The sequence below is a fragment of the Puntigrus tetrazona genome, chromosome 5, assembly GCF_018831695.1.
Source record: "Puntigrus tetrazona isolate hp1 chromosome 5, ASM1883169v1, whole genome shotgun sequence".
NCBI classification, from domain to species: Eukaryota; Metazoa; Chordata; class Actinopteri; order Cypriniformes; family Cyprinidae; genus Puntigrus; species Puntigrus tetrazona.
Genome location: NC_056703.1, coordinates 24,252,725 through 24,276,469, shown reverse-complemented (window position 1 = coordinate 24,276,469; position 23,745 = coordinate 24,252,725). Strand labels below are relative to the sequence as shown.

General features: G+C 35.8%; 2 protein-coding genes across 2 annotated transcripts in view; both read left to right on the top strand.

Annotated features, from left to right (window-relative positions):
- tmc2a (transmembrane channel-like 2a) overlaps positions 1–11,006 on the top strand; it is an 11,841-nt gene extending 835 nt beyond the window's left edge. The window contains exons 1-20 of the mRNA XM_043239462.1: positions 1–506; positions 585–623; positions 841–1,204; positions 2,428–2,577; positions 3,089–3,179; positions 3,518–3,599; positions 3,761–3,867; positions 4,425–4,523; positions 5,130–5,272; positions 5,883–6,030; positions 6,300–6,488; positions 6,576–6,755; positions 6,845–7,003; positions 7,199–7,327; positions 7,401–7,468; positions 8,902–9,141; positions 9,244–9,369; positions 9,450–9,528; positions 9,621–9,744; positions 10,355–11,006. The exon at positions 1–506 is cut by the window's left edge and continues 835 nt beyond it. Coding sequence (XP_043095397.1) covers positions 467–506; positions 585–623; positions 841–1,204; positions 2,428–2,577; positions 3,089–3,179; positions 3,518–3,599; positions 3,761–3,867; positions 4,425–4,523; positions 5,130–5,272; positions 5,883–6,030; positions 6,300–6,488; positions 6,576–6,755; positions 6,845–7,003; positions 7,199–7,327; positions 7,401–7,468; positions 8,902–9,141; positions 9,244–9,369; positions 9,450–9,528; positions 9,621–9,744; positions 10,355–10,560 — 2,763 coding nt within the window. The 5' untranslated portion in view covers positions 1–466 and the 3' untranslated portion in view covers positions 10,561–11,006. The remainder of the gene's footprint in view (positions 507–584; positions 624–840; positions 1,205–2,427; positions 2,578–3,088; positions 3,180–3,517; positions 3,600–3,760; positions 3,868–4,424; positions 4,524–5,129; positions 5,273–5,882; positions 6,031–6,299; positions 6,489–6,575; positions 6,756–6,844; positions 7,004–7,198; positions 7,328–7,400; positions 7,469–8,901; positions 9,142–9,243; positions 9,370–9,449; positions 9,529–9,620; positions 9,745–10,354) is intronic.
- A 745-nt stretch (positions 11,007–11,751) lies between these two features.
- LOC122345102 (annexin A6-like) lies at positions 11,752–23,137 on the top strand. Its single transcript, XM_043238935.1, has 27 exons — positions 11,752–11,819; positions 11,975–12,049; positions 12,156–12,267; positions 12,944–13,038; positions 13,452–13,565; positions 13,747–13,837; positions 13,908–13,987; positions 14,076–14,132; positions 17,154–17,247; positions 17,361–17,456; positions 18,132–18,190; positions 18,312–18,434; positions 18,609–18,662; positions 18,781–18,829; positions 19,473–19,545; positions 19,716–19,779; positions 19,886–19,997; positions 20,321–20,415; positions 20,778–20,891; positions 20,969–21,059; positions 21,136–21,215; positions 21,301–21,357; positions 21,684–21,777; positions 21,865–21,960; positions 22,315–22,373; positions 22,692–22,814; positions 22,941–23,137. Exons 2-27 carry the CDS (start codon positions 11,996–11,998, stop codon positions 22,995–22,997), a joined length of 2,193 nt encoding a protein of 730 aa, XP_043094870.1. The 5' UTR covers positions 11,752–11,819; positions 11,975–11,995; the 3' UTR covers positions 22,998–23,137.
- Positions 23,138–23,745: the final 608 nt, after the last annotated feature.

Sequence of the window (23,745 nt, the reverse complement as noted above, 5' to 3'; positions counted from 1 at the left end):
TGTGACAGCAGCATTAGGTGTCATGTGTCTCAATGAGTGAGAGTGCATCGAACAGTTTAAACGGATGCAGCGTGCCATCCAGAATGCTTTGTGATCGGAACATTAAAACACGGATGGAATTCGAATTGCTCATCCGAGGGACGATAATATAGTTATACTTCCTGTAAGTTCTCAGCTCATTTTTCTTTTTTTTTTCATTTCTCTTTTTATTTCATTTGGGATCCAGTCCTGTCTTAAATACGGCTGTTTTTGTCTTAAAAGCTTAAGTTGAACTCAAATCGTCTAGACAAACCGTTCCAGTTCATATTAATATAGTAATATCAGTCGCTATTACACACGTGAGGTGTTGCTATGGCAACGGGGAGTCAGTTACTGGAGAGCAGCTGCACACCTGTGCAGTAATTTGTTAGACCACAGGTGCAAGTAAAGAAATTCAGAGACTAAACGAGTTTAGAAGGGCAGAGAAATGCCGAAGAAAAGTGATACATCGAGAAAACTGGAAGACGGTGAGTTATACCCGCTTTTCAAATCAGTTTAAACTGTTTACATTGTGTACTCGGTCACTTATATATTTTTTTTTATAGTGGGAATAGATATTGATGGAGATGCAGAGAGCGCTGAAGGTAAGAAAAAAAGACTTCACTGATTTGTTTTCTGTAGTTTCATCAAATTTTTGTTGATAATTGGTGGTGCAAACATCTAAAAAAGAGCTAGAACACTAGCTTATTGTGAAGATTTTACTACAGATCTGTTCGTTTATCAGGGTTACTCGGTAAAAATGTCTCGTTTTTATGCACGCTGTGCTTTTGTGAAAATACAGTTGTTCCATCTTTCACTCAGAGGACAAGAAAGCAAAAGGCAAGGGCGCTAAAAAACCAGCAGCCGGTAAGAGGGGCAAAGCAGCCGCCAGTGAGGACGAAGATGAGGATGATGAACCTCCAAGGGGTCGCCGGGCGGCCAATAAAAAGAAAGCGGCGCAGGTTGATGAAGAAGACAGCGATGACGATATTCCACAGAGGAGATGTGCTGGGAATAGGAGAAGAGGAAAAGTACGTGAGAGTGGGCGAGATGGGGAAAATGAGAAGTCCGGGAGAAAAAACAGGAGAGGCGGAAACAAAAAGCAGAAGGATGGCAAGGGCAAAGGAAAAGACAAAGACAATGACAAAGACAGCGACAAAGATGAAAAGAAGAAAAAGAACAGCAGGTATTCTGACACAAATGATCACGTGATAGAATCAGATAGTTTACTGATAATGAACTGCTCGCAACACCTCTACCAAGAGATCATTAAAAGCTTCTGTTATAGATAGGCCTACTTAAACTTCTTTTTTTACTGTCTGTTAGAATATAGCGTTTTTCAGATCTCATTTATATATCACGTTTTAATATTCTTTCTAAATGTGGTTTGATTTGGTAGAAAATATATGATCGACTATGACCGACCTGTCTCGGTGACCGCAACAGTATCATTTTAACTATTCAAACCCATTGCATTTTTAATACTATGTCTCCCCATACGCTCTAGACACAGACATAGTGCTTGTTAGGCTTTAATGTCGTTAATCTCCATTTTAAAAGCATAGATTTTGCAAAAAAATAAAAAAATAAAAACATACGTTTAACAATGTATGCTCAAATATTGTCATTTACACAATGAAGGGGACGCCACAAGTCATGGGTATGCTGGAAACAAACAACAAAAACATAGTCTTGGTTTTCATTAATCGTATTTTAACGTGTTCCTGTTTCATATCATGAATTGCTTTACGTTTAGGTTAAGGTCAAATGTTATAAATGTGCAAATCAAATGTTATTACATGGTCAAATGAATATTCATGATTAATCATTCAAAATACAAGTTTTTGTTTATACAATATATTTATAATGTAATGTATATAATGTATATATAAATACACAGTATATATTTTGAACATATTTCAATGTATTTCCATGTACATATTTATATTCCTATAATATATATATATATATATATATATATATATATATATATATATATATATATATATATATATATATATATATATAGAATATAAATATGTACATATAAATACATGTAAATATTTTCTAAATATGTACTGTGTATATTTGAGCATGTATGCTCAATTTGCACATATACCTGTATTATGTAAATTATATATTTTATTTTGGATACAGTTCATTGCAATTAATTGTTTGACAACACTAATTATCACTATAATAAATACATGTTACGTGCAACAAGAACATATTAAATTAAAGAGTTATCACCAGTGTTTCTTTATCTCATTCATAATTTTTGTCTTCATAAAATATTTCTGTATTTAATTTTTTTTTAAGTATAACTCTGAAAATGTTGTTTATTAAAATGTATTATTAAATGTAACAATGAACTGTAGAAGCCCTCTTTCCCCTCATGTTCTGTCTTAGTGGTGATGATTCCAAATCAGACGAAGAGGAGGAGTCCATGTCTGAAGGAGAAATGGCCAAACTGATGGAGGAGGTGGAGGAGAAGAAAAAACTGATAGCAAACATCAGGAACAAGCCCTGGCGGATGAGAAGACGGCTGAAAGTCCTCAAGTACTGAGGAAACTCATGCAAAAAAAAAGATATAAAAAATTGCATTTAAAGTTGTAGCCAGGACTAAATTCACAATACAGCATGTTTTTCTAAAACAATTACTGCTAAATAAATGTATAAAAGAAACATTTTAATGAAGATCTGATTTTATTCATTTATTAATCCACACACACAAAAATGTTTCAAAACACAGGTAATTAAAAGAAATCTGGAAACCAAAGAACTTTATATCTAGAACATTTCCTAAAAGACCTTCTTTTATGTTCTCCAGACAAAAGAAAGTCATACAGTATTGAACATATATTAAAGTCAAATGTTTATGCTTTATGGGGTTTAGTGTGTTTAATATTTAATAGGCCTATATGACTGATCTGTTTTACATCACATGTTTCTACATTGTGTATTTTAGCTGGAATATTGTCTTCATCAGTCCGCTTCAAGGACTATTTAGTTAATCCCTTTCTCATAATTCTATTTCTATTCTAATTTCTAATTCTATTTGTGTCTATAGAGAGGCTCAGCAGTTTGTGGATAAATTTGAAGGTGCTTTGGGAAAAGGGAAAGGCAGGAAACTCTATGCCTACAAAGTCATGATGATGAAGGTAGGAATATGACAATCACAGATTTACCTTGAAACATCACTATTGCAATTCCTGAAATCAAAAACATATTTTAAGAAAGATCCGAGCTTGATATATAGAACGGATGGACAGAGAAGCTTTGTTTAGCAATCACACAGAACTATGTGTAGTTACTAAAGTATATTAATTGGTTAAAACACTGTGTAGATACTTTAGCAAACACATATGAACCACCACAGTGCGAGCTTCGTGAAGCAACATTTGCATGGACGGATGCCAGCAGGTTCTTGAAAAATGTAATAGGCAATCAGCTTGCAGCTTACTAATCTTCACTGCATGCTTTGTGTTTTAACATACAGAAATGGATAAAGTTTCAAAGAGATTTTGAAAATTTTAGGACGGCTTGCATCCCATGGGAGCGGAAAATAAAGGAAGTTGAGAGTAAGTCCTGATGATTTTTCCCCCCCGAGCGGAACGCATATACACCTGTACTGAATTAGAAATGAAACCATATATCTTTGCTTGAATGTTACCTGTGACCAAGAAAGAGGTGTTCACGTGTTCCTTATTGAGAGCCCTGGCGGTGTTGCATCCCTTTGCAGGTCACTTTGGCTCCTCTGTTGCTTCATACTTTATTTTCCTCCGTTGGATGTACGGCATGAACTTGGTCCTCTTCAGCTTAACCTTTGGCCTGGTTGTGATACCAGAGGTCAGTGTACAGTATAATCAGATATGTTGCACTTATACACTAATAATGAAATTGCATTTTTACAGTAAAGAGAACAGTAAAGTATCTTCTAACTTTATTTCTACCCTTAAAGAAATGTATTGTACTACTTTCCTCAAATTTGCTTAACTTTAGGCCATATGTATATGTGTTTCTTTCTTCATTAGAACAGAAATGGAAACATTTAGCATTACTTCACTGGAGTGAATGGGTGCCGTCAGTTGATAAAAATCTCCAGAAATAGTCAGCACAACAGTCTGTCTATTAACATCTATGGAAGCAAAAGCTGTGTATTTGTAATAAAACTAAAAGTCATAATATCGCTTTATCCAGTGTTTGATCTCGTCTAAATCTGGTTAGAAATATGCACAGGTCAAGTTTACATCTGAAAACAGTCCAAAACTAAACAAATATGTCGAGAGAGGACAGTGGATGGATTAGGACTTGTATGGACTTGTATGGTAATGGCCAGAAGCAACAGTGTAAAGTTCTTTGTGTTTTTTGGTGAATTATTCAATCAACACATGATTTTCCACAAGGTTCTCATGGGACTTCCATATGGGTCCATTCCTCGGAAAACTGTGCCTACAGAAGAACAAGACACTGCTATGGACTATTCTGTTCTCACAGATTTCAATGTAAGACCATAACATATGCATTACACACAACCCTGAGACCACTGGTGAAAACATTCACTTTTCCTAGATTTATAACAATTTGAGTTAAAGGTAAACTGAAAAACATTATTCATTTAGAAATTTCCCTCAGTAAATAAGAGTAGTTATTAAAGGAAGTTGTTAAGTTCAGGAAATAGGTTAATTGTTAACTATATAAGCAACTAGTTAATAGTGAGAAATGGTCCTTAAAATATAACCGAAAAATCTTTTAGTCAATGTTTGGTTAGTCCACTTACTATAAATGAAGACTTTGAAGTCTTTTTTTTACTTAAAATACCTTAATGTTTACAGTGTTTTTTACATGTTGTTTTAAAATATGCAGCATAATTTCTGTTACACATGTATATTTTAAAGTAAGAATACTACACCAGAATAATTTATAGGCTGCTTTTCTGAAATATTTCAGTTTAGTGTAAATTAGTTTACAAGTTTAAATTCAATACCCTCTGTACATATGAGAAATGTGTGAGGGAATTAAAGGATTACATAGTGCCTTTCACTTTTCTTATTAACTTAATATAAATATGTGGTTATCAATAACGCTCTCTGATGCCTTCTCTTTGACAGGGTTACTGCAAGTACTCAGTACTTTTTTATGGGTACTATAATAACCAGAGAACCATTGGCTTCCTGAAGTTTCGCCTCCCTCTGTCTTACCTCCTGGTGGGCATTGGGACCTTCGGGTATAGCCTCATGGTTGTGATCAGAACGTGAGTCCCTTTTTCATTCATTGCTAGATGTTGTAGCAATGACATGAAATGTTCTTGAGAAGTTCATGTGACTGTGACTATCAATGCCTATACAAAAATGTATTTGAAAGAGTATGATTGTTGTTAGTTCTTACTGAATAACAGAAGGTTGTACAGATAGAATAGAGTGTTTTGTCTGTGATTCTAAGATGGTTTAACTGTAAAGTCAGATAGCTTTGCCAGGGAAACCAAAAGTATTTTGTGAAAACAGACTACGCACTTTGAGAACTGCTGACTTAAAAGACACATTAACTGTAAAGTTAATTTCTCTACTAATAAGGATTCAAAGGTTTGCATGTCATCTTCCAAACTTATGACACTGGTCATGTCAGAGGGTAAGATGTTAAGCAAATAATTAATTTTAAATAGGTCATTAGATATTTTAATGATTGACACTTCACCTTTTCTTCAGTTATTCAAAAAATGTGTTCACCACAGCAGTAGTGTATTATAGTATATTGCCAAACATGACTGTGCTATTTTGACTGCAATTAGAAATTGCGCTTCTGTTATCCTGCCGGCGAGAATGGATTCTCTACAAGTGTTGAATAAAGTCCACTCTCGCTGTTAGGATGGCTAAAAACGCAGATGTAGGGGGAGGGGATGGAGAAGACAATGAGTTCACCTTTGCCTGGAAGATGTTCACCAGCTGGGATTATCTTATTGGAAATGCTGAGACAGCCGACAATAAATACGCCTCCATCACCACCAGCTTCAAAGTATGTGATTGTGTGTATGCGTTAAAGTGCTTGGATAGGTGTCGATGTGTGTGTGCTGGCCACTGCGGTTTTTGTTTCATGGTCTGGTTGTCCTTTCAGACACTTGAGGAGATCAACTCTCTGTAAGACCACATATCTGCCACTGGTTCGATGAATCCTCTGGCCAGATCAATTGATATGGTTTATATAAATGCTCATACGTGGTGTGTAGCTCCATCATACCCATTCATAAATTCTTCTCAGTTTGGAAACTCTAATGCTGTCTGCAGGAGTCCATTGTGGATGAACAGGAGAACCAAAAGGATGAGAACATTCATTTAAGGAGATTCCTACGTGTCCTAGCCAACTTTCTCATCACCTGTACCCTGGGAGGAAGTGGATATCTCATCTACTTTGTGGTCAAACGTTCCCAAGAGTTTGCCAACATGGACAACCTCTCATGGTATGAGAAGAATGAGGTAAATATAAACACCGTATTCATAATTTTCCAACAAGATAGACAGAAGAGCAGTTAATTACGTAATAACAATAACATTGTACCTCAGCTGGAGATCATCATGTCACTGTTGGGTCTGGTGGGTCCAATGCTCTTTGAAACTATTGCTGAGCTGGAGGAATACCATCCACGTATAGCTCTCAAGTGGCAGCTTGGGCGTATATTTGCACTCTTCCTTGGCAACCTCTACACATTTTTGCTGGCTCTATTTGATGAGGTCAATGCGAAAGTAAGTTATCTTATGCTAGCAGTGTTTACTTTCCAATCTTATTTGGAAATCAGTGGTTTTTAAGTGAACAACACTTTTTTGGCTTCAAGCTTGAAGAGGAGGAATCAATAAAAAATGCCAGCATTTGGTTCATGAAGGAGTATTACGCCAACTACTCAGCCAACAACCCTAATGACACAGGCACTCCACCTCCTATCAATCCTGGTGATGTCATCAGAGGCCCATGCTGGGAAACTACAGTGGGAATAGTAATGTGTCTTGTCAATCAATCAATCATTTTTATTTATATAAAAAAAAATGTATTTATATCTTGTGTTCATCTAGCTCCTCCAGCAGAAATCATATAGATTTTATTGCGTTTAAGTGATAAGATCTAAACTTGACTTTGTACATTTGGTCATAATTAAAGCATTTACTTCAAACCGTTCACAATCTACCACTAGGAGTTTGTGAAGCTGACTGTATCAGATATACAAGTGACTTATCTGACCATCCTCATTGGTGACTTCCTGAGAGCGCTGATTGTGCGTTTCTTGAACTACTGCTGGTGTTGGGATCTGGAAGCTGGCTGGGTGAGTGCAATACATAAGAACATCACCAACAATCTAAACTGTTTTGATAACTAACAGTCTTTTTCATTCTTAGCCCTCCTATGGTGAATTTGATATAAGTGGCAACGTGCTTGGTTTGGTGTTTAACCAAGGAATGATCTGGTAGGAACAAGTGCACAAACAGCAAAACATAAAATTTAAACAATGGTATCAGTGAAAATGAAAAGTCAGTTATTGCATAGTTGGCTGAGCACAGCTACTCCACTCAAGCCAATCAGATAACAGCCACATTTCGCTGATCAGTTGTATCACGTTCTTGTTGCAGCCAATCTTATGTTAGCTTAAAGGAATAGTCCACTCAAAAAATAAAATTAACCCATATTTTACTCATTGATTCACGAGTTTTGGCTTCTTGGCTGATCAATGACTTGACTTGACTTGATTATTTTCAAATTTGACGGTGTATACGTAAGGAACAATTGACGAAGGGAAAATAATGCACACCCGAGGTGTCACCTTTTTATTATTTTGCATTATTTTTTTCTAATAAATGATTCCACTTATACTATGGTTGCCACACCTTAAGACATCAATCATATTATATATTTCAAGGTATCTGTCTGGTTTTTGCACTTAAAACGCTATTGTGAGTAGAATTATTTCTTCTGCATTTCATCCAACATCTGCGTTGTTAATTCCAGAACATCATTTTAGACCTAGTAACAGAAGCTTGAGCCATCGGTAACAAAATAATTAATGTAGTTAATACCTAATTTGTGTGTGTGTGTGTGTTTGAGAGAGAGAGAGAGAGAGAGAGAGAACACTATCTCAGAGAGTGAAGTACCTCAGGGTCTGCACATCTCTCAAAAGTGTTGTTATCTCGCTTGTGAGAAGTCAAGTTGTTTTTAAGATGATGTTAGGGATAAAAGTCAGAGTATCGCCAACAACATTAGCGCGTATGTTACTGTATTTGCGTCTCTCTTCACATTCTTTATGTAGGCAGGCTTTCCTCTTAAAATTGCATGAAGCTCCTTTCTCTCACCAAGAAATAAGTTTTGCAGCATATTTGAAAGCGAGAGAGTGGGAGAGATAGGGCTTTCCGTCCATAATACAACATAATTTTATGGCAAAACATTGTCCTTTTCATATTGATTACTATATTTATTTAGAACATTCTTCAGCCAATCTCGGATTCAAGCTAGTATAAACCATTAGAACATACATTTACATTGTATACGTCATTAAAAATATTATTAAAATGTATATTTGTGTTGTATAATGTAAGATGTCAATATAAAACTATTCTTTAATAGCAATAAACTATTAACGATTATCGTTAGACTTAAAATTAAAAATGGGTGGCACATTTGAGGGAACAGTAAGAGAGTTACCACCTATGTAGAGATTTCAAGTCATTTCCAAGGCTTAATGTAGACTCTAGCAGCATACCAGTTTATAACAGGGCTACTGTAAAGGCTTTAAAGCTTTTTGTAACTCCTTGCGAAAGACATTTTTAATACCACATCTTCTTTAGAATAATACATCATTCTTATTTGCACCTGTAGATATCAAGCTGTTTTTATGTGTTTTGTCAGGATGGGGGCATTCTATGCTCCCGGTCTGGTGGGTATCAATGTACTGCGACTCCTGACCTCCATGTACTATCAATGTTGGGCTGTAATGGCCTGTAATGTCCCACATGAGAGGGTCTTTAAAGCTTCCAAATCCAATAACTTCTACATGGGCCTGTTACTGCTCATCCTTTTCTTGAGTCTCCTGCCTGTGGTTTACACCATCATGTCTTTGCCTCCCTCCTTTGACTGTGGACCCTTCAGGTATCAGCTGCTCACATATGCACAAAAACACATGCATGTTATAATGCTATAAAACCTCTAATCAACTTTTTGTTATTATTGTACTCGTCCTCATCGTGACAGTGGGAAAGAGCGAATGTTTGACGTCATTATGGAGACCATTGATCTGGATCTACCTGCTTTTATGGGGACGCTCTTTAGCTATGTAGCAAACCCTGGACTCATTATACCAGCAGTTCTTCTGATGGTGTAAGGAAATCATAGATTTTTTATTCTAATCACATGATATAAGGTAGATCTCTTACCTTTCTCTCTTGTATTTCTTACAGTCTGGCCATTTACTACCTGAATTCTGTGTCAGAGGCCTATAAGAACTCCAACATGGAGCTAAAAAAGAAAATGCAGATGGTTAGTATTGTTTTTGTTCAGATGCACTACATACTTAGCTGGCAGAGAGTTACGATTTTAGCCAAGTTTGTGCTTCTAACATTCATTTCTAGGCAAGAGATGAGGAAAAGAACAGACGGAACAACAAAGACAGCACTAACCAGGTGATGAAGGACCTGGAGGATCTACTTCCAAATCGCTCTCTTGTGCACCCTGCTCCTCCAGAGAAAAGTGCAGGTTTGCATTGCATAGAATGTTGTTTCTGACCAATTCTACTTTTGCATTTGGTAGCATTAATATAAGTGTAACTGGTAATATTACAAGTTTAAAAATACAAGTTTAACTTTCACTGGTACTGTTCAAAAGTTTAAAATAAATTTGATTCTTTATATTATTTATAAAAATATTTAATATATAAACATAAACTTTTTTATAATGTACATGCATGTGTGTGTGTGTGTTTGTATATACATAAGAAATATGCAAAGTACGCACACATATATTATACACTTAAAACTGAAGTAATCTGCTTTGTCATCACTGGAATAAATTGCATTTAAAAAAAGTATTAAAATAGAAAATGCTTTAAATGGTTGTAACGTTTAAACAATATTACTGTTTTTACTGCATTTTTATGTAGTAAATGCAGCCTGAGCATAAGATAAAGCTAAAATATTTCAAATCTTACCGACAGTAAACTTTGAACAGTATAGTGTAATTATATGTCGTATGTTTTTGAATATTTTTTAAAAAGCATGTAAATTATCCAAAAATACAGTAAATCTTGAGAAGCGGATGCTTTAGATTAAAATTTCACCTCTCGTTCCATTCCATGTTTCTTTCCTAGAAAAAAGACACGACCAAGGTGGAAAATCTCCAAAAGTGAAACCAGGCACAGCTGGTGTGCATCTGCAGAAAGACGTGTCCCTCGCGTCAGCTAATCCTAACGCCAGGGGGCCTGTCACTCGAGCACCAGGCCCCAGGGGACCTGGACCTCTACCTGGCCAACCAGGGGCAGGCAGGGGTCAAGGGCCACCGCCTAGACGGCAGTAATGTGTGATCTATTCATATTATGTGCTCTGTTGAACTACGCACTCTATAATTTATGTAAACACTGGTTTGTTTCATTATATAAATGAATATTTAAAGATGAAGATACTTGGAGATAGCATAATAATTATCATACATTCCTTTGCAGTAAATTGCATATATCATATACATGCAGTGGCCCCAAAGTGAATTTGGACACTCAGTCACTTCCACTAATGCTGGACATACAAAGAGTACAATATTTTTTGTCTTAAGTTTGAACAGTATATAGATTGTTTTATCATTTAAATAAAAGATTTTGCTTGGATATTTGTGTCTTTTAATGCAGTGAGTTGTATTTTTGATTGTGTCTTAAGTGTTTAAATTCTCTTTGGGCCTACTGTATGTGTTATGTGTTCAATGCATGTGTATAATACCACCGCATATAACTGCTTTATTAGCAAACTACAGTTACAGTACAATCACTGTCTATTTTGTTTCAAGTTTTATAATAAATCAGAAATCTAAGAAGTTTTTTTAGTCATTTTCTTATTACTTCAGTGACAGCTGAGCACAGTGAAAACTGGATTACATTACACAGTGATACGTGAATCACTCTTCAAGTGCCCAAACTGGTTCTCAACATTTCCCGCATGTATCTTTCAAGTGCATGGCACAAACCCTGAACCTAGTTACGTAACATTACTTTTTCATGTTTTAGAGTCTGTAATGTCACCTGAATTCGCTCTCAAAGCTTTGACTCAACATCTGTAGCGTGTGAAAAACCTAGTCAGGAGTGACCTCGGAGGGACGGTTCACCCAAAATGTCGTTTCCTCACCCTTTATGTAATTCCGGCAATTTTCTCTCCTCTGTGGAGCACAAAAGGACGTACATCTGCATTCATTTCCTTTTGCCTTTCACAGCAAAAAAGAAAAAAAAAAACAATGAATAGATGACTAGATGATGATTGAATTTTATGATGATAGAACTAACTGTGCATTAATACAATAGAATAGAAGCAAGTCTTAAGCACAGTTTAAAAATATGTTTTTTGCTTATATTTCATTTTGTATGGCAGTTTATCTTGCACAAACCAATAATTCTACAGTTTAAGGTTGGTGCAGGAAACACGTTAAATGAGTAAAGACAGGTACAACCAGAACAACCTGGTCCAACCTTCCAGCCATTTTTTTTTTTTTTTGCATGTGCCTAAAGAATAAAAGGCCTGGTTATGTTTCTGAAATTACCCATTTCACAGCGGCTCTCACAGACAGGGGAACAGGTGAGATATCATATTAAATGTGTCATCGGTAGCATATTTTAACAAAGCTCTATAGAAACATTAGACACTGAATCAAAACCTTGCAAACATATTATTAATGAAAAGACACAACCTAGCATTTATGTATGTAAGCGTTTTTTTGTTACTTCTCACAGCTTTTTCAAAAGTTTTAAAGGATGGCATTATTTAGGAAATTGTTCAACAAGATTACTGATGATGACAGCAGCAGGGTAAGTATAGAGTATATGTGATGACCAATGATCTGAATGTGTTGAAGTACGCCTCAGTATTACCGTGGTTTGACATTAAGTGGGTTTATGATATGTTTCATCACAGGGTTGTAAAGGTGGCTCAGCAGAAACAGCATATTTTGGAACAGTAAAGTCTGATCCGAATTTTAATGCTGAAAATGATGCTGCTAAATTGAAGAAAGCCATTGAAACCAAAGGTAAATGCGTGTTTACTCATATTTTTCAGTGTAGAAATCAAGATAAATGCAGCCATAAAGACATAAATGTCTGTTTGTATTTTAATCTTTCAACAAAGTATGAAAAAGAGTGTTCATATACATATAAGTTATTTGTGATGTTTAGAAAGACACACCCCTGCAGTACCTGGAAACCCTTTCTAGAATCCATTCCTAGAACTACATGATGTCATAGCTACACCAAACCGGCTACATGAGAAAATAAATGTCTATGTACTACAGATTTTTCTTCATTTATAACATGCATACATATATTATATTCACACATATCATACAAATATATTTTGTACATGTATTCTTTTAATTGTTCGATATGTGTTACCTAGTGTGTATCAATACCGTCAGATACAATAAGGTTTACTGGTATGTTTAAATGTTTAATATACAACATTTGACTCAGATTGCACATTTTGTTTTAATTGCATTCTCTTGGCCATGTTTGATCGATTTAAATGTTTAAAAAAGAATTATAACGTGTCCCTTGTCTCATGAATCAGCCTTATATTAAATACATACCCTCAATACACACTTCTAGTTGTATTATCTATGCACAATGAGTTATGTGGCTCATTTTAACCCACCGGAATTAGTTTGATCATAACATGCGTTCACTTTCTTCTGCTTTTCTCTCATGAAGGTGTGGATGAAGCCGCTATCGTGGAGGTGCTGGCAAAGAGGACCAATAAACAAAGACAACAGATCAAGGAAGCTTATCGGCAGAGTACAGGAAAAGTAAGCATCTTTATATTCAACAATGTTTGTCTCTGACCTGTTTAAATGCTTAAAGATGGTCTGGCATGTAAATACGAGATTGGAGGAATAGACAGAGGATGTCCAGAACTCGTCTAATCATAATTCTCAGTCATTTGCGATTTAAATATAACTGTTGACTCAAGCATGATGTCATCATAAAATATTAATAATAATTGTAATAGTTTATGAACTACAGTACGATTAAACAATTTTTTTGACGTTCTTTCAATAGTCATGAGCGGATCTAGTCTACATTTACAGCATTTTACCAGCAGGTGCCACTCTTAAGTCACAGGGCCACATATTTAGTTTTGCTTTAAAGACCAAATCAAAATACAAATATCAAAATCTGACAGCTGCTCAGTATATGTTGTTTTTATTTTTGTGCTCAGCCTCTGGCAGATGCGCTAAAAAAAGCTTTGAAGTCAAATTTTGAGGACGTGGTCCTGGCCTTGCTGATGACACCCCCTGAGTATGACGCCTTCGAGATGAAAAGAGCCATGAAGGTCTGTTGAATCTGCCTTTTTTCTGTTTTTGCTTTTTTTGTTGTAGTCTTGTGTATTATAGTGTTTTTTTAAACCATGACAGTTAATATTGAAATATTTTAAAACGTAAGACAGTTCGCACATCCATCCAATGTTTCATTTAAAGATTTCAACAGTTAAAAAAAAGTGCATTTATATGTAGGGTCTTGGGACAAAGGAAGCTGTCTTAAGTGAAATTCTAGGGACCAGATCGAACAAGGAGATTACACTGATGAAAACTGCTTTCAAAGAAGGTAGAAACACACATGTACTTGATGAATGCCGTTGAGCGTGTGTGCCTGCTAACCTCTTTTTGTTTTAAAGCCTATGGAGAACTGCTGGACGAACAAATTAAAAGTGAAGTTAGTGGGAATCTTGAGACTGCCCTGCTTGCTCTTTGCAAGGTACAAAAGTGATGCTGCTTAGTATATTTATGTTACACCATAAGAAATCTAAATAATGTATGTGTACTGAATATATGTCCTATAACAGGCTACCAGGAGTGAAGACTATAATATTGACGATGGGCTTGCAAAGAGCGATGCAAAGGTAATGTGAGACATTCTAACACTGAACAACTGAACTATTTGATTAATTATAGTGTTTAAATTTGGTTTGGTTGGTAGGCATCTGGAAGTACCCCATTTATTTCTGAAAACACAAGCTATTTGCATTATTCTTCAATGCAGAATTAAGCCAGACGCGGATGAAACTGGAAGCTAGACCCATTAAAAAACACATTCTTATGGAAAGCAAAGGGTGGACAAGTCAGTGTTGTTTTAAACAGTGCAACAACATGATTGCAAGTGTGATATTGCTTTCATAAATATCTATACACCATTTAATATTGTTACAATACAATAAGTTAATATTGAGTATAGGTTATTACTGAATATTGAGAACTAACTTTTAGAAAAAAAATTGCACAAAATAAATATATAATAAATACATATATTTTATTTAAAAGTGCACAGCTGCCATTTGTGTTAAAAGTTAAAAGTAGCCTAATGTACAGTCCTTATAAATTAGTTGTTTCACATCAGCATTGCTTCAGCATCATGGCATCTTTGGATAGTATAAACATATAAGTATACAAAGGAGACAACAGTTTTTATAGTTTTGTTTTGTTTTTGCTGTTGCTAGTGTCACCTTTATTCCTTAAAGCAGGGCTGTCCAAACTCGGTTTTGGAGGGCCGGCGTCCTGCAGAGTTTAGCTCCAACTTGCCTCAACACACCTGCCTGGAAGTTTCTAACATGCCTAGTAAGAGCTTGATTAGCTGTTTCAGGTGTGTTTAATTAAGGCGGGAGTTCAGAACACAGACTTTCCAGGACCATGTTTGGACAGAGCGCCTTTAAGAGTTACTCCACCCCAAAATTAGTATTTTGTCATTAATCACTTACTCCCGTGTCACTTGTAAAAGCCTTGTTCATCTTCGGAACAGAATTTAAGAATTTTTTTTGAAAACTGGGAGGCTTGTAACTGCCCCATTGACTACCGAACGATTGCCAAAGTCAAGTATGAAAGTATGAAAAGTATGAAAGACGTTGTCTGAGTGCTCTATCTGCCATCAGTGGTTCAACCGGAATATTATGGAGCTACGAGAATGCTTTTTTGTACGGAAAGAAAACAAAAGTAATGGCTTTATTTAAAGATTTTGGTCAGCTTCCGGTGTACGCAATCAACGTACACAGTTCTGTGTTAGACACAAAGGACAGATATGTCTTGTACATGTATTTATGCTTTGATTTGTACATCTTTCCATTGCGTCTAACACGTTGATTGTTGTTCAACCGAAACGGTCCAAAATGGCACTACGGTGACGTTATGGTGCCTAAACTTTGGATAAACTCATTATTTAGTTATTTTCCATACAAAGTTTTTTCTTGTAGCTTCATAAGCACTAATGAACTACTTCTCTGCAGCTTGACAGTGGCAATTGTTTGGCAGTCAAGGGGACAGTCACCAGCCTTTCTAGTTTTCATCAAATATTTTAAATTGTGTTCTGAAGAGGAAATATTTTGGATTTTATGCGTTTGGAAAAATATGGGGGTAAGTGATTAATGACAAAATTTTAATTATGGGGAGGAATAATGCACGACTTGATTTGCTGAGATTTATTTGACCCTGAGATTTTAAAATAAAGTCCTTGTCAGGACATATTTTTTGACCCTGGAAGTTACATTTAAAAAAGCAAAGTAAAGGTTTGATAAGGCTAAAAGCACCACTGCATTCTATATAATCTGTAGAGTATAATATAATCTAGCAGTAGTCTTAAGACTGACTATAGCCTACATCATAAGCAATTTGTTTTATTCATTCAGGTAGGGTTTTTTTATGTTGAACAGTGGGAATGTTTATGACTGGGCGGTTGTTGAGATGTTGACAGTGGAGGACTTTCTGGTTTAACAAGTGCTTTATACGTTACAACAGGGTTCTTAGCTAACTTAGCTGCCATGTGGAAAGCTACAGGGACTACATTTATCAGTGATAGTAAAAGCTGCAGCATTGAGATAAAGGTGCATAATAAAAGAAGAGGGTGCCAAACACAGAACCCTGAGGCACCCCAATATTTAGCTGATGAAGCTAAATAGCTGATATAGTCTTGCTTGTCTTATATAGATGTGCTTTAACTGCCAGTTACTGTAATGCTTAGTACAAAGAGGACGGACATGAGGAAAAGTTGGATGTATCTCCTATACTGGGCTTAGGTATGTTTAGCTTTCCGATGAATATGAACACCTGTTGCACTAACTAAAGCTATGACCAGGCACAACTATGCCAACACATTGTACTGCAGTTATGGTCGAGAATTCATTAATGCAGCAATAGCTACAAATACTAAATATAGCTAGGGGTGCTGTGCGAGACTACGTATGTGCCCTCAGGTCGTAACACATACCAAGTTTGGATAGAACCAATGGTTTGGTATATCAGAAAGCTTTCTCTGATGATTATCTGGGGCAGTTTTGGTGAAACCGGACAAACTGCCTAGATGAGTTTTTTATATTTTCAAACATACACTAAAAAATGAAGACAAGTTAAGTCAAATATAACGAATGTTTAATTTACATATTTATCCCAATTCTCTTCTCTAGAATTGTTTTTTTAGCTGACTATTGATTCATGTAGAATGAATATCTTTCGTAAGGTAAATGTGACATTATGTGGCGTATTGTTCACAAGCTTCTTTACTGACATGTTTTTATGGTTGAAACACTAGACATGGTTAATAAACAACAGTAAGTTGTCCTATTTCTTACAGATGTGACATAGTATTTCAGATAATTTCTACTGTCTCTCCAAGCAATATAATGCACGATACAATTTCTTCTAATAATCCCAGATCCTACTGTATGTAATATTTTACTACATTTACTACTAATTACTTACAGAAATATATTGTGCAAGTTTATTTAGCACTGTTGGCAATGTATTAGTCTAAACCCATCCACATACTATAAAGTGGAACGAAGCATGCATTGTAATTTGTAAAAACTCACAAATGTGTAAGGTTACGTAAATGCCAACAAGCTGGTGTGTGTGTAAATGCATTCACTGTCTTTACACAGGCTCTGTTTGAAGCAGGAGAGAATCGGGTTGGTACTGTTTGCTCTGTGCTGATTGATGTGCTCACATCCAGAAGTGAAGCTCAGTTGTGCAAGAGTAAGTGGAGAAACATCTATGGCAGAAAACAAATGATGGATATATGATTTTTTTTTACAGAGAGTTGACTATATTTTTAGACACCAATAGTGCAATTTAAAATGTGTTTGCAGTTTTCCAGTATTATGGCAATTACAGCAAGCAAGGTTTGGCCAAAGCGCTGGAGAGTGAGCTGCATGGAGACCTTGAGGACTGTCTGATGACCCTGGGTAAGGAAACAAGGTTTCACTTCATATTGATGGTCCCTTATAAATATTTTGTTGACATGAGGTCATTTGCACCCACATGTCAACTAACTTTCATTATTAGAATGTTAGTAGAGTATTAGCAGACTGGTATGGTTATGGTTAGAATTGGTTAGAAGTTGGTTAGAATATGGTTAGAAGTTGCCATGTTCTTTAAAAGTTACCTACAGTCAGTAGAATGTCTGTTGGGAGATCATCACAATAAAGAGTTATCAGATAATAATCAGACAGTCTACTTATGAGAGTTAGTTGACATGTAGGTGCAAAGTTACTTATTGTCATCAGAATGTTCATAAGAGACCATCAAAATAAAGTGTTACCGGAAACAAATCTTTAGTTTAGTCTAGTCTGTGTGTGCCTGTGGGTGTGTGCGAGAGGTTCTAGACAAGTTAAATGCTTCAGTGATCGAAAGACTGTTCAAAGCAAAGCTTTTAGGAAGCTTGTTTTTCCAGCTCTGCATGTCAAGGGTGGGTCTAGTCAACATCATCACACAAACCCTTATCACATAAAGATATGTACAAAAATACATTAGTAATACTAAATAATGCAAAATGAAGTCATATCTTCCATTTGTGTGCTCATAACAGTTTTATTTTTCGAACATACAGACCTAATAACATTCTTATTTTCCACGTTTAGTGAAGTCTGCTTGGAACAAACCTGCCCTCTTTGCAGAAAAACTCCACCTGGCTATGAAGGTAAAGCTGCAAAGGAATTTATGGAATGATTTTCAGTACGCCCTTGTAGTTGTGCACTGTGAGTGCCGCATATGCTTTTGATATTTTTAACCTTTATTTTTTCTGTAATGTGGATTTCTAGGGGTTAGGAACCAATACTAATACACTGACTCGCATCATCGTGAGCCGTTCAGAAATCGACCTGCTGAAAATCACTCAAGAATATAAGAGGATGTATGGCAAAACCCTTCAGGAAGACATTCTGGTGAGTCATTTGAAAAGCTCTAAACAACTAGCTTGATGCTAACACGAATTAAAAATGAGCCCATTTGCTTCACATCCATTATGAAATGAAATGGTCGCTTTTCATGATCTAGTCAACTTCCAACAAATTCAAGTCAAGTTAACTTCTATATTCACCCCTTTTCTGGTTTTACAGAAGGAAACAAGTGGAGATTATGAGAAGATTCTGCTGACTCTCTGTGGAACTCAGTAATCCATCTCTTACACATCTGGAGATTCATTATTATAATAACTACTCATTTTTTTACAACTCAACTGTTAAGCTTTTTCATATAAATATGAAACAAATGTCAATATGTGAATGTCAGTATAATATCCCTAGCTACCACTTGCCACACTGTCTTAGTGATAATTCAAGTATTTATAACAATTACATGGCAACTATATATTAGTATTATTGTAAACCACTTTGTAAATTGTGTGCATATGTTACATTGTGAAGAACATATTGATTTCTTTAGCATGTGACAGCATGTGAGAACTGTGAGCACTGACTTGACCTCATCTATTGTGTCTATTCTCATAATCAAAGAGACAAATTCAAAAATGAATAAACTGTTGTTTAAAGCGTCTGCATCTTGCAACAATGTCGTTTCATTTGTAAGCAATTTTCACTATTAACTAATTCTTACAATTTTTGCCTGAAATTCCTAATTTGCTGCTTAATAACAGTTATTAAAGTAGTTTAGGTAAGATTAAGTGTAGTTATGATGAAGGATCTAAAATATGGTCGTGCAAAATAAGGCATCAATATGGGTTTAAAACTGTATGTATTAAAAAACTGTCAATATGCATGCTAATAAACAACTAGTTAGAACTGGTTCTTAAACTAAGGTTCAGTGTAAGATTTGTTTCATATTAGGTATTGACTACAACTGGGGGTGAATGCAGCAAATACATTAAATGACAGATTATCACAAGTCTTAGACAGGTACAACCAGAACAACCTGGTCTAACCCCTTTACCAAGCCCAATTTTTTTTTCAGTGGGTGTGTGTAAGGAATAAAAAGACAGGTACTGTTCTTGAAATCACCTACCTTATTTCAGCTTTTACGGACTTCGCAGAAGAACAGGTGAGTTGTATTTGTAAATGCATTTCACTGCGTGTCTTACAGAGCTTGGCCTAATTAATATTTCCAACAATTCACAATGCTATACTGTAATGCTAAGGAAGTGACTGAAATTGATATGACAATTTGCACAATGTTTGCAATAACTTATTCGTTCGCTTTGATCTTTATAGCATCTTCAAAGCTCCCAAGATGGATTTTTTCCAAAAATTATTCCAGCATGCTAATAAAGACGAGGTCGGTAAATACATCTCATAGCATTCAAAACGATGAGCCTCCTGTAGGAAGTGACTAACTCAAGCAAAAGAAACATATACTTATGTTGTAATATGTTTCATCTCAGAGTTTTAAACCTGCTCCTTTTGAGACGGGATACTTTGGAACAATCAAGGCTGATCCCAGTTTCAATGCCCAGAATGATGCTGCAAAATTAAAGAAAGCCATTGAGACCAAAGGTAAAATGCAAAGTTAAACACGCTTTACATGCATTTATGTTCCTGGCGTTGAAACTCAAGTAGAAGTTAAAAAACTATTGTTCTGTGTTATTGCATGTTTTAAGGACACACTCCACCAATTACATCATAGCATGAGGAGCAGACCGACTGTCTATTTTTGCTCAATATATTATGCTTCTATGCTTGTCCTAATGTCTCTGTGATTATGCACAAGGAATCAAGTGCACTCATGTGCAATTGCCCATTGCTAACCAGATCCAGCAGTATTACTCTGTAAACAGCTGCTCATGTGAAAGATTTGCTTTTGATTTCCTGTCATAAAGGTGTGGATGAAGCCGCTATCGTGGAGGTGCTAGCAAAGAGGACCAATGAACAACGACAAAAGATCAAAGGGGCTTATCAGCAGAGTACAGGAAAAGTAAGCATGCACTGTAAAAAATGGCTGTGATTTTAACAGAAAAAAAACTGTGAAAATGCTACAGTAAAAACCTTTTAGGCATTCCCAGAATTCCCTGCATTGAATTTCAAATTTGCTTTGAATTTACAGTTTTTTCTTCAAAATCACTATGTTTCATCTTAGTTTATCAGTTATATGTTTACATCTAATTTTGTTAAATTCATGTTTATTGCATATTTCAGTCATTTACAATATCTGTGGGTCCACGTTAAGAAACACAGATAAGATATTGTTGTTGTTTTCCTTTAAACAGCATGACCTGTTTATGATATTATTTTGTGTCAGTTTGTACTAATAGCTTGTGTTTTATTATTAATCATCAGCCTCTGGCAGACGCACTGAAAAAGGCCCTGAAGTCAGATTTTGAGGAAGTGGTCCTGGCCTTGCTGATGACTCCTACTGAGTATGATGCCTTTCAGATGAAAAAAGCCATGAAGGTACAACTTCTGTCTGTTCTTGTTGCAATATATTGTTTAAAATGAATTTATAATACTAGAATGTCATTGGTAATCAGAATCTTGGGACAAACGAAGCTGTCTTAAATGAAATTCTGGGGACCAGATCAAACAAGGAGATTTCAGCACTGAAGACTACTTACAAAGAAGGTAACACATTTAAATGCACACTGCGCGTGTTCTTACTTAACGCGGAGGTAGCTGATAACCACGTTCTGTTGTTCAGTGTATGGAGAGCTTCTGGAGGAAAATATTAAAAGTGAAGTCAGCGGAGATCTCGAGACTATACTGCTTGCTCTTTGCAAGGTAAATAAATAACAAGGTTCGGTGACAATAGTATGTTAAGTGCATTGTATATATAAAGACATATTGCTGTATCTAATAACTTCAGGCTACCAGGAGCGAAGACCGTAACGTTGACGAAGGCGCCGCTAATAGTGATGCAAAGGTAAAGGTTCTTTACTTACGCTACGGCCAATGAATTAAGGTGGGCATTATTGCAAAATAAATCTCGACCCTGACGTACTACGCTTTCACGTTTTAACTTAGGGTTCCAGTCACATTGACAGTTTTACCGTACATTATTGAAGCTAAGTCAAATGATACCATTAGCTGAAAAACAAGTAAACCACAGAATAACAAAAAAGCGTTTTGCAGACCCCTCACTGCATGACCCAGCGTAATCGTGTTTTGCAGAAAGCCATGTAATACACACTATAAAAGCAAACACTGTAAATACAGACTGTCTCTGACTTTGCGATGTTGTTGTTTCAGGCTCTTTTTCAAGCAGGAAAGAATCGGATTGGCACCGTTTGCTCTGTTCTGATTGACATCCTCACAAACAGGAGTGAAGCTCAGTTGTGCAAGAGTACGTCTAAGAATTCCTCTTAGATGATTGCCATGACATGACTTTTGATTGTAGTTTAGTGCTAACGCTGTTGTTTGAAATCTACAGTTTTACAATGTTATTGCCAACTGAGCAAAGACGGTTTAATCAAAGATCTTGAGGGTGAACTGCATGGGAGCTTTGAAGACTGCCTGACGACCCTGGGTACATATATAAGACTTCATTTCAGTCTGTGTGTCTCTTTGTAGGTGTGTGAAAGGGAAACTAGTCATTTTAAACGCTTCAGCGGCCTTATTGAATGAAGGAAGTTCTATCAAAGCTTGTTAAAATGACAGGCCGGTTTTTCAAGATTTGCATTTTGGTTTCATTCTCGCACACGAAAACGTGGGTTGGGTACAAATATTTGAGATTTATATCTAAAAAAAATATGAAATGTTGTTTAAATAAATTTTTTAGCTGTTATTATTTAGAATTTCAGTTAATAATAACTATAATTTATTTGTTTGTTTGCTTGTTTTTGCATTAATAATGTCCTTGCTGTCTTTTTTCGTGTTTTAGTGAAGGCTGCTTGGAACAAACCGGCCTACTTTGCAGAAAAGCTCCACCTGGCTATGAAGGTGAAGTTACAGAGTAATTCATTAAAGGTTTCATTAAAATGTAGAATACTTTTGTATTTTTAAATAGCGCTTTTCTGGCCTTGAGGACATCAGGTTGTCAATAAAAAAAATAGCATGTTCACAAATAATTCCAGAATAGGTCCGATTTTGCATTTTAACTAATAACATTATAATTGCGTAACAAAGTTTGAGTTGTTTAGAGTTTTCTTTGGTACAAGCGCTAACATTAACAAATTAACATACTGACAAAAATAGCTGCCAACAGCATTCAGTCACATTATACAATAAGTTAAACTGGAATCTGAATTTGCTTTACAGGGGCTAGGAACCAACACTGACGTACTGACACGAGTCATCGTGAGCCGTTCAGAAATCGACCTGCTGAAAATCATTCAAGAATACAAGAAGATGTATGGCAAAACCCTTCAGGAGGCCATTCTGGTGAGTCATTTGGAAAAAGCTCTAAACAACTACTTTGATGCTAACATGAGTCTAAGCAACTCATGGGTAATCTCAAAAGCTTTTGAACTGGGTTTCACGAGTGGCTTGTTTTTAATGTTTTTACAGAAAGAAACAAGTGGAGATTATGAGAAGATCATGATGGCTATCTGTGGTACTCCGTAGACAACGATATCATTTTTTATTCAAACGGCTCGCACTAAACACATTTGTTCATTAAATGGGTGTATCCGTGACCTTTGTGAACACCTAATCTCCTCAAGGTGTGTCTCTTCAGGAGTGGTTCATTAAAACTCTTTGTGCAAGCCATTGTGTAAGGTTTTTTCTTTGACCAGTTACAAGTGTTTCAGGATACTTTAACATCAAGTAACATCAATAATTAGTTGACAATTAACTTCTACTTCTACATATCTATATTTGTCCAAATTAGCTGTATATGACTCCCAATATTCAATGTAGGCTGTAACTAAAAACATACAGTGGTTTCCTTAAGGAGCTATTTCTTCCTGATCTGGTCACATATTTTGGTGTAATCATACAATCATGCGTGTAATAAAGCATTTAGATTCATTTCTTGACTTAACAAATAAATTCAGAAACTAATTTTGAAATTACCTGAAGGTAAGTCATGTACAAATAAATGTAAAACCAAATATCATAAAAGAATTAATCAAGAACAAATAAGAAAAATGAATGCAAACAAGTATGCAGCAAGCAAATCCTTTTAAAAAGCACATTATGATCTAATGCTGCTGTTTAGTATAATAATGAACATTAGGCCTATTATCCAGTGTTCCCAGTGGTTCTTGTTTGCTGTACGAGCACACAGTGCACCTGTAGAAACTGATAGGACTGTAATTGGAGAACATGTGCCACAGGCAACAGATGCAACAGAGCCATCACAGTTGAGTAG

What these genes read in the sequence shown, in the direction of transcription:
- LOC122345102 (XM_043238935.1), top strand. Translation starts at nt 11,996, where the DNA reads ATGGCATTATTTAGGAAATTGTTCAACAAGATTACTGATGATGACAGC. An exon ending in TGAAGCTCAGTTGTGCAAGA is followed by an intron (nt 17,248 to 17,360) that starts GTAAGTGGAGAA and finishes ATGTGTTTGCAG; the next exon opens with TTTTCCAGTATTATGGCAAT. An exon ending in CCGCTAATAGTGATGCAAAG is followed by an intron (nt 21,358 to 21,683) that starts GTAAAGGTTCTT and finishes TTGTTGTTTCAG; the next exon opens with GCTCTTTTTCAAGCAGGAAA.